Source organism: Colobus angolensis, unplaced genomic scaffold (genome assembly GCF_000951035.1).
Source record: "Colobus angolensis palliatus isolate OR3802 unplaced genomic scaffold, Cang.pa_1.0 Scaffold49, whole genome shotgun sequence".
Taxonomy (NCBI): Eukaryota; Metazoa; Chordata; class Mammalia; order Primates; family Cercopithecidae; genus Colobus; species Colobus angolensis.
In genome coordinates this window covers 6,971,145-6,981,945 of record NW_012118376.1, presented here as the reverse complement: position 1 = coordinate 6,981,945, position 10,801 = coordinate 6,971,145, and the positions used below count along the sequence as shown (strand labels likewise).

Below are 10,801 nucleotides of genomic sequence, written 5' to 3'. Positions count from 1 at the left end.
GACCTTTCTCTCTGGCTGCCCTTAACATTTTTTCCTTCATTTCAACTTTCGTGAATCTGACAGTTACGTGTCTTGGAGTTGCTCTTCTCGAGGAGTATCTTTGTGGCATTCTCTGTATTTCCTGAATTTGGATGGTGGCCTGCCTTACTAGGTTGAGGAAATTCTCCTGGATGATATCCTGAAGAGTGTTTTCCAACTTGGTTCCATTTTCCCCGTCACTTTCACGCACACCAATCAGATGTAGATTTGGTCTTTTCACATAATCCCATACTTCTTGGAGGCTTTGTTCATTTCTTTTTACTCTTTTTTTCTCCACACTTCTCGCTTCATTTCATTCATTTGATCTTCAATCGCTGATCCTCTTTCTTCCAGTTGATTGAGTCGGTTACTGAAGCTTGTGCATTTGTCACGTATTTCTCGTGTTAATTGTTTTCATCTCTATCAGTTCTTTTAAGGTCTTCTCTGCATTGATTATTCTGGTTATCCATTCATCCATTCTTTTTTCAAGGTTTTTAGTTTCTTTGCGCTGGTTACGTAGTTCCTCCTTTAGCTCTGAGAAGTTTGATCGACTAAAGCCTTCTTCTCTCAGCTCATCAAAGTCATTCTCCGCCCAGCTTTGTTCCGTTGCTGGCGATGAGCTGCGTTCCTTTGGAGGGGGAGATGTGCTCTGATTTTTTGAATTTCCAGCTTTTCTGTACTGCTTTTTCCCCATCTTTGTGGTTTTATCTGCCTTTGGTCTTTGATGATGGTGACGTGCTGATGGGGTTTTGGTGTGGGTGTCGTTTCTGTTTGTTAGTTTTCCTTCTAACAGTCAGGACCCTCAGCTGTAGGTCTGTGGGAGTTTGCTTGAGGTCCACTCCAGACCCTGTTTGCCTGGGTATCAGCAGCAGAGGCTGCAGAAGATAGAATATTGCTGAATAGTGAGTGTTGCTGTCTGATTTTTGCTCTGGAAGCTTCGTCTCAGGAAGCTGTGAGGTGTGAGGTGTCAGTCTGCACCTAGTGGGGGATGTCTCCCAGTTAGGCTACTCAGGGGTCAGGGACCCACTTGAGCAGGCAGTCCGTCCGTTCTCAGATCTCAACCTCCGTGTTGGGAGATCCACTGCTCTCTTCAAAGCTGTCAGACAGGGGCATTTACCTCTGCCAAGGTTTCTGCTGCTTTTTGTTTAGCTATGCCCTGTCCCCAGAGGAGGAATCTACAGAGGCAGACTGGCCTCCTTGAGCTGCAGTGGGCTCCACCCAATTTGAGCTTCCTGGCGGCTTTGTTTACCCACTTAAGCCTCAGCAATGGCGGGCGCCCCTCCCCCAGCCTCGCTGCCGCCTTGCAGTTAGATTGCTGTGCTAGCAATGAGGGAGGCTCCGTGGGCATGGGTCCCTCTGGGCCAGGTGTGGGATATAATCTCCTGGTGTGCCTTTTGCTAAGACCCTTGGTAAAGTACAGTATTAGGGTGGGAGTTACCCGATTTTTCAGGTGTTGTGTGTCTCAGTTTCCCTTGGCTAGGAAAAGGGATTCCCTTCCCCCTTGCACTTCCCAGGTGAGGCGATGACTCGCCCTGCTTCAACTCTCACTGGTCGGGCTGCACCAGCTGACCAGCACCAGTTGTCCGGCACTCCCCAGTGAGATGAACCCGGTACCTCAGTTGAAAATGCAGAAATCACCCGTCTTCTGTGTCACTCACACTGGGAGCTGGAGGCTGGAGCTGTTCCTATTCGGCCATCTTGGGTGCGCCGCCCTATTTGCCTTTTTTTAAAGTCTGCCACTGTAACATTTATTTTCCCATACTTTTCAAACAAGGAAAGGCACAGATAAGAGTTCTTAGTGGTAATAGTTAATTCCTCAATTCTAAAATACCGTACTTAATAGGATTTGAGGGAGAAATAAAACATTATCCCAGTAATTTTTTTCCTCATTGATGTCAATTTTAAATTTAAAAATGTTACACTATGTGAAAAAAGCATTTCTTAGGATGGCAGTTAAGTATACCTATATGTGATCATCATTGATTGACATTAAATCTGTTCTTCTTGATAATGAAGAATAAAGGTTCTCACCATTTCATATTATTGTCTAATTACATATTTTAAGTAGTTACATGTATTTGGGAAAAAAGGTGGTTTTCTCCCAGTCATGTACTTCAGAATTTAGTTTCAAAACTATTTTCTTTCTACCGAAAATATTTCTGAAATGAGGTTTTATTGTACCATTACTATTTAACATTAAGATTGATGTTGAAGTACAGAGTTGCTTAAAAGATGGTGAGTATAGGGCCGGGCGTGGTGGCTCACACCTGTAATCCCAGCACTTTGGGAGGCTGAAGCGGGCAGATCACAAGGTCAGGAGATCGAGACCATCCTGGCTAACACAATGAAACCCCGTCTCTACTAAAAAAAATACAAAAAATTAGCTGGTCATGGTGGCATGCGCCTGTGGTCCCAGCTGCTCAGGAGGCTGAGGCAGGAGAATTGCTTGAAAACCGTGAGGCGGAGGTTTCAGTGAGTGGAGATTGCACCACTGCACTCTAGCCTGGGTGACAGAGCGAGACTTCGTGTCAAAAAAACAAAAAAGGTGGTGAATATATACAAAGTATGAGGTTGCAAACCATTAAAAACGTATATTATGTCAGAGCATAACCAATTTAAAATATGTGTGTAAATATGTAAAATAAAAGCCTAGAGGAATATATGGATAGTGAGATTGTGAATAGTTTTAAATTTTTTCTTTTGTAGTCTTCTCTTTTCTGTTTGTTTTTAAGACAGTGAACTTGTATTAATTTCATACTATGAAAATAATAATAAAACAATTTTAATAGTTAATATTGGATTAGAAAAGATTGTATCTGAAAATATTTTGCTGCCTAATTTGCTTAACTTTTTCCCAGCTGACAGTGTATGTGTTTTAAGGTGTATGTATTTTAGATATGATTGAATAGGGAATGATTAATTATTAGAACAGAAAAATACAGTATTCAGAATTCTAACCTAATTTTCTTTTTCTTCCATGTACTACTAGAGACACAGTCCAGTAAGTACGAGATTTTATATTTTTGCCCATTGACTTTTAAAATCATTGTAATTTTTGAGGATTGACTTTCAAAATATTTGTATTAAATTTTCAGATTAGCAAGTTTTAGTGTTTTGCTGTAGATATTGCTTTAATATTTTAAAAACATTAGGTGTTAAAACTACATGTATTATTTTTTACTGTAAAACAAAAACTACTGACAGTTTTTTCTCTATATCTTTTATGTAAATAGACTTTACAGTTGAGCAGATATACTAAAAACAATGTAAAATTCGGTTCCTAGTACTAACATTTTACCAAATATTTCATTATCAAATTAATTTGTTTTGTGGTACCTATTTTGCATCTCTGTTTTAGGTACAGATGAATCGGAATTTGTCTAGTAAGTTTGACATTTGAATTGCTTATTTTATGTCTATTAAACTTTATAAGGCAATTTGTTCATCTTTTACCCTTATGTAGCTGTAGAAATAAATGATCTTTTCTCATCATGAACCCTGCTGAATGGCTAGAAGGACAATTATTTTAAATAGAAAACAACATATCTGTATTATTTCCTGTAGAGCTAAGAGACATGCTTTAAACTTTAATACATGGCTACAACATTTTTCAGAAATCACCAAAGCCAAAAAGTAACTTCTGATTAAGAGTGTTAAAGGGTTTCACTGGCATTCTGTGTCTTATAAACTAGAAGACATTTCATTTATAAGATGAGTAATATTGAGCTTTCCCTATTTTTAAGTTATGTCACAATTACAAATTTGATTATAAATTTAATTATACTAAAAACTTAATTATACTAAAAACTTTTCTAGGGTGCTAATACCTTTTGCAGAATCATGCATTAAAAATAACAAAGAGTTGTGGGAAAAATAGTTGAAGCAGCCCACTCAAAAGCTATGTACTTTTGTTAACAGAATACTTAACAAAAACTTTAACATCAGTCTTAATAAAAATTCTAACACAGTTTAAAAGACCTAGGAAATTAATAATAAATACCAAAATAAATAAAAGTAAGGATTTTATCTTTAAAGAAATGTTGATGGTAGCTTAATGATAGGGGGTGTGAGGAAAATGAGGATAAATGGAGGGTGCTGAGTTGTGGAGATGAGAGCAAAATGCAGAAATATTGAAGAATAGCACAGCAAACACTGAGGCAAAACAACCAACCAAACTGAGCCAAGTGAAGAATGTAGAGTGAATGGGTATCATGTACTGTGATGCTCCTCTATAGTTTGTGGAAGTTACTCATATTGATATACTTTGCATCAGGTATTGCTTGGTGATGCAAAGAAAACATGAAGGTGCAGCAAAAATTGCTTATGCACCAACGTGAGTTTTGCATTAATGATGCTATTCCCCTGTTTACCACTTGCTTGTGAAATAAGGCACGTTACAAATGCAAAAGGTAGCAAAACGAACTATCTTATAAAGAGACTTGCTCCAGGTTGCTATAAGATTCTTAATTTTTAAAAATATGACATCCTCAGGAGTTAATAACTACTTTTTGTCAATGTAATAATCACTAATAGTATTCTTAGAACTTGAAAAATGCATTCATGATTCATCAATTAAAATTCTTAAATAGGATTTATGTATTTAAACATTTTTCTTATTTTTAAAGTTGAAACCCATATTTTCTCTTTTCTAAACAGCAATTTTAATGAATATCACAGTTTAATTGACTTAAGTAATTTCTTACTAAAGATATTAGAAGATATCAGGATTTAGTAGTTTCAGTTATTTTAATGTACAAAATAGAAAACTTGTTAAAATCTTAATTTACTTTTTCTTCATTATTGTTTGTATTTACATTATCAATTCCAAAATTTTTTTTTTTATTATACTTTAAGTTCTAGGGTACATGTGCAATTCCAAAATTTTTAATTGTCATAATGTTGAGATATGTGTATAGAGTTTCTCTTTTTCATTAAAATATTTTATTTCTTAGATTATGAAGTTTTCATATTTTAATTTTTTAATTAGATGAGGAGTTAACAAAATCAAAGCCATCTGCTCCACCCAATGAGTAAGTTTCCATGTTTAATTTTTTTAAAAAATAGACTATTTTTTAGAGCAGTGTTTGATTCATGGCAAAATTGAATGGAAAGCACAGAGATTTCCCTTTATGCTCCCTGCCCCTTCATATGCCCAGTCTGTCTCACAGTCAAATTCTCTCACCAGAGTGGTACATTTGTTACAATCAGTGAACCTGCATTGACACATCATAATCACATCAAGTCCACAGTTTACATTAGGGTTCATTCTTGGTGTTGGACAAATGAATGAGGACATGTATTCATCATTATAGTATCATATACAGAGTGTTTTTGCTGCCCTGAAAATCTTCTGTGCTCCACCTTTTCATCTCTTCTTCCACACACTTACATTTTAAGTATCCTTTTGTCCTTTTTTCTAGAGTTTTATTAGCTCTATAGTTTTAATTACCGTAAAGTTTTGTTAATCATCCTGTTTTCTGAGCTGTCAAATGCCCTGTTGGAGTTTTTAGAAGTTTAAATTTATTTCTCATTTGGTAATATGTCCTTTTACAATAAGAAAAAAATCCATTTAACCACAGTTGGCCTTGGTAGCCTCACTACTTCTAAATAAATGATGAAACCCTAAGTTCATACATATCTGTATTTCAGCTGGTTAGTCTCATGGGAATTTTCTCATTTTTTTCCTTCAGTTTTGACCGTGACCTTATAAAATAATATACTTCATAAGCTTCAAAACAGAGAAGTGTCTCAAGTTGAAAAGGGAGAGAGAGGCCAGAAGGCATGTTGCCAGCCCTTCTTAAAAAAAAAAAAAAAAAAAAGCTGGTGTTGGATGGATCTCCTTTTACTTCTGTGTCCATCAGTAAGAATACTGTCTTTGAGTTAATGGTTTTTTGCTTGTCTGTTTTAAGACAGGGTCTTATTCTGTCTCTCAGGCTGGAGTGCAGTGGCGTGATCATGGCTCACTGCAGCCTTAACGTCCCAGGTTCAAACGATCCTCCCACCCCTGCCTCCCAGCTAATTTTTTTCAAAAAAGATCCTGGGTCTTGCTATGTTTCCCAGGCTGGTCTTGAACTCCTGGACTCAGACTCCTGAGCCTCCCAAAGTGCTGTGATTACAGGCATGAGCCATCAAGCCTGGCCAGAGTTAATGTAAAACACAAGTAAAAGTAGGCTTCATTAAATAGGTAGTTTACAATTATTTGACACTTTTGAGGTACTAATTGAGCACAGTGGTGGTATTTATTGGATGTATCATTTTTTAAAGATAAGTTGTTGAGTGTTTTAAAACTGTTTTTAGGAATCATGCAGTTGCAATGCTAGGCTTTATCGTACGAGGTATAGTGTGCTTTCATGTAGGTGCATGTTGAGATTCTGGATATGTACTCTTAGATAATTACAGCACTTTCATTATAGAGGGCCTTTTTTTGGTGTAAGATTTCCTAAAATTTTTTATAATAATGGCAGTTTGATACATTAAAATATGTAAGCCATCTTTCTGTACTTAAGGGCTTAAAAAATCACTTTACCCTTTTTCTTCATCTTTGAAAAGAAGTATGGCCTTAGAAAATTTTAACCCAATTTTATACCACTTAAATTTTCTGTTCAGGATTGGATGCTGTGTGTGAACCAGCAGACCTGAGCCTGTTTTAAAATCAAGTAGCTGTATGTCTTTGGGCAGTTCATTTAGACGTGTGCTGCTCTTTTTCATATGTAAAGCTGAAATTATTATTCCCGTTATGACAGCCCCCAAGGTTGTTGAGGCTAACAAGGCATGATGAATGGGAATTAATCTTCCCCATTCTCCTCTGCTAACTTCACATGCTATCTTAGGTTATGCTTCTAACAAATATTGGCTGTTAAATATGTTAATTAATTTCTACACATATACTACTGGTAGAGTATCCAACTTTTAAATTAAAAAAAATTATTTTTTTTAGGGACAGGGTCTTGCTTTGTTACCCAGGCTGGAGTACAGTGGTGCAATTATAGCTCATTGCAGCCCAGAACTCATGGGCTCAAGTGATCTTCCTTAGCCTCCCGGATAGATAGGACTACAGGCATGCACCACCATGCCCGGCTAATTAAAAAAAATTTTTTTTGTAGATACTGGGTCTTGCTATGTATGTTGCCCAGGCTTGATCTTGAACTCCTAGTCTCAAGTGATCCTCTTGCCTGAGCCTCCAAAACTGTTGGGATTATAGGCATGAGCCATGGTGCCTGGCCCCAACTTTTTAATTATGTTTATTGAGCTGTTAGAATTCTTTCTATAGAATTATTATATAAATAAATGACTAGAAATTTTATACTAATAAAATATTCTTTTGTTAAAATTTTTACTTTTAAAATATTATGGTAGAAAAGGAACCAGTGATTTACTTGCTTGGGACCCCCTATTTGGACCATCTCTTGATTCATCTTCATCTTCGCTAACTTCATCATCATCAGGTAAATGTGTATATATATGTGTATATATATATATATGGGTTTTTTTTAAGTATAAGGAATACTTTAGTTGCTTTTTCTCATTCACTTTTTGTGTGTTGTACTTAATGATAAAAATTTCTAAAAATTTGTCCTCTGTATTGCCAAATAAAAGTGATTTTATTTTGGTTTTGTTCTCTTAGATACTCTATGACTTAACAATAAGCATGTGTAAAATACTAAGTGTTTTTTTAAATTGCCATGTTTATTTCTAGGCATTTTATATCATTATCCAAATAATAATTCTTATTGTTTATAGATAATTCAAATACAAAATACATATCAATGTTCTTTCTTGATGGAAGTTTAAGTTGCATCTAATTTTCTAGTATTACGAACAGTCATAGAAATAACAAATTTTGTGCATATGTCTCATAATATGCTTGTAATAATTTATCAGTTTAAAACTTATGGGTTACAAGATGATGTCCATGATACTTATTGCCAAACTGCTTTCTAGAAAGGCTTTAACACTTCCCAAGCAGTTTATGAAAGAAGTTGATAAATGCTTTTTAGTTGTTTTGGCAAGAATATATTAAGTTTCTCTTTTCATTAGTCAAACAGCAGGCATCAAAAATGTATGTTTAATAAAACCACTGCTTGTTCAAAACAAGAAAATAAAATAAATTTTAATTGATTTTCTACTCTCTTCTCTGGGACTTAAGAATTGCCATCCAGTATTTGGGGTTAAGGAAGCGCTGGAATCATGGGGCAAGAACTTAAATCTGTCTAGTTCATGCTAGGTAATTTTGTTAGGAGTGCCACACATTCTATTTAATTTCACCACATTAACAGCAGCATGAAGTTGTTTTTGTTGTCCCTGTTTTATAGATGAAAAAAGCAAAGCTCAGAGATAATAAGTAACTTCTCCAAGTTTATATAGCTAGTAAATGATGAGGACAAGTTTCAAACATGGCTCTTACTTATTCTAAAGCCATTGTTTTGTCTATCACACTTTAGCAGATTAACAGCAACAACAAAAAAGCCATGTTGAAATATCTTACTACTAAAAATTAAATATTGGTTTTTAAAATTAGACTGTTTAGAAACAAAATATTTTTAAAAGAAACTGTAAGTGGATTATAAGAAACCTTAACCCTAAACACTAAACGCTATTTGACCTTTTGAAGGGAAAGTAATCTGTACTTAATACTTGTAAAACAGCAAGAAACAGTCAATAGAAGGTAGTTGAACATAATCTGAAGTGGCTTTATAGCCTTTTTCATTGAGCATTTGTTACTATTTAGTATTATAAAATTAACCTTATATATATATTATATAAGGAAAGTAATTGTACAGGAAAACCTGATGTTGTTGCCAAATCTCTCTTTTGTTTAGTACAAATGTCGGAATGGTATTTTGCATTTAGAATAAGGAGTTCTCAGCAGTATTTTCAAATTTTATTAATATCCCATTATGAGTGAAATTTTTCAGATTGGTATCACAGAGGTTTTAGTTATATAGAAATTTCTTCAAAATTCTGCTCATTGTTTCTTGATATTTTCTCTAGTATAGTCTCTTTCTTTTTATAAAAGTACTCTTTCTTCCTTTTGCTACTTGTCTAAAGATGGCTCATATCACCATCACTTCAGGTAAAAAATTGTTCGTTTTCATTTAGTGGTCATTGATGTTTGGCCGTTAAGAAATGATACAATATTTATTAACTTTCTGCTGGTTTTAAAATTCACTTCAGTATGCATTTTTAAATCTTCCTATATAGTATGAAAAGTAATGTTATAAATTTTGCCTTTCAAAAAAATGTTAATGATGCTCAAAATAGATAGTTATCCGGTTATATAGTAATTACTATTAAGTCTTCACTTGAACAGAATATAATTATTAATCAAACTAATTCATAATTAGTTTTACAGAACTGGTCCTAAGTGAAGTTATGAAATAGGCATTTTATCTTCAATTTTTATTTCACTTATTTTTATGTTTTCTTGGTACTCGCTAGTTACAACAAGTCTTAAATTTTGTCTCACCATTCTTTGCAATGCACTTCTCTCCCATCTTAACATCCTCTACCCAGGTACCCATTTTAACATTTTAGCAAGGTCCAGGTTGTGAGATCATTCCCTACTCTCCTGTTTGTCTTCCAGAATCTTCATCACTGACCTCATCTTAAAGCAGGGTAAAAAATAATTTCAATCAGTTAATAACTGATAATTAAGCACCCCAGTGTTGTTACATGTTTTAAAATGTTAATTCGGGCTTGGCTGAAAAATAGTTTCAGTTGCATCTTATACCATGTAGACTATAAATAAGCATTCATGTTTATATCAGATATGAATATATATAAACATCAATATATGTATTTTTAAAAATTTAACACAAATATCTTACACTTACCTCCCCTTTGGTAAGTGCCAGACTGTTTTCTCTGCCCATGAATTAATTGAACTCTTGTGCTCGCAAAAAAACAAAAACAAAAACCATAAAACTATTTTTTGAAAAATATTGGGCTGTTTTTAAATATTAACTCGAACACTGATGTATTCTGATGTAGTTCCTGGGGCAGTTTTATCACAGGACAATGATGAACTTTGTTGAGTACCACACATACACAGCATTATCGCTTTGCCACCTTGTCAGATCTTTTTAGATCTTGTACTGACTGTAAATAGTTACCTTTGCTCCTCTGGGAAAACAGGAATAATTCTGACTTTATATAATTTTGGACCTTCAGTTTTTCATATGCATTTTAAGTTTCTAATGTACATACTTTTCTTCAGTTAATGTAGTTTGAACTTATGCTCTTCTTCTGTGTATTATTAAATTTTCTAGAGTCAAATAATTAAAACAAGATAACTTTTTGGCTATATGGATTTATATTTTAGTTCTAGAATTTTCCTGTTGCTTCTAGTTTTTTATTTTGTTCTTATTCATCTGACCTTACAGAGCAGAGTAGGAACTTCACTTCCTTTCTCACTGATTTTCCTGGGTGTGTGATAATTGAACATTTACTTGAAACCCGGTCAGATTCTGAGTCTAGAAAGTCCATCACCAGACTTTTCCCCCAAATCTCTACTTTATTCTGCTGTAACAGCACCACTAGAGAGCACAGATAAAGTTCTTTTCGCTTCATGGCCATGAAGTCAGTGGATTTTCTTTACTGATGAACTTGTTGCAATTAATAGCTCCAGTGCTGCTGAGAAGGCATTCCAGAGATTGCATTGTAAAGCTGAAAATACTTTTAGGTTTCCTAATGCTTTGGATGGGATTTCTTCCAACAGCTGCATTTCTGAGGATCACGGTGACCTTTGCCTAATATTACATGTTTTGAAAATGTACCTACAGAA

General features: G+C 34.7%; 1 protein-coding gene across 2 annotated transcripts in view; it reads left to right on the top strand.

The window, feature by feature from the left end:
* FCHO2 (FCH domain only 2) overlaps window positions 1-10,801 on the top strand; it is a 139,020-nt gene that overhangs the window by 99,623 nt on the left and 28,596 nt on the right. For both annotated transcript variants that reach the window (XM_011959278.1, XM_011959277.1), the window contains 4 exons: window positions 3,008-3,019; window positions 3,377-3,401; window positions 5,006-5,048; window positions 7,375-7,463. In XM_011959278.1, the coding sequence (XP_011814668.1) occupies window positions 3,008-3,019; window positions 3,377-3,401; window positions 5,006-5,048; window positions 7,375-7,463 (169 nt within the window). The remainder of the gene's footprint in view (window positions 1-3,007; window positions 3,020-3,376; window positions 3,402-5,005; window positions 5,049-7,374; window positions 7,464-10,801) is intronic.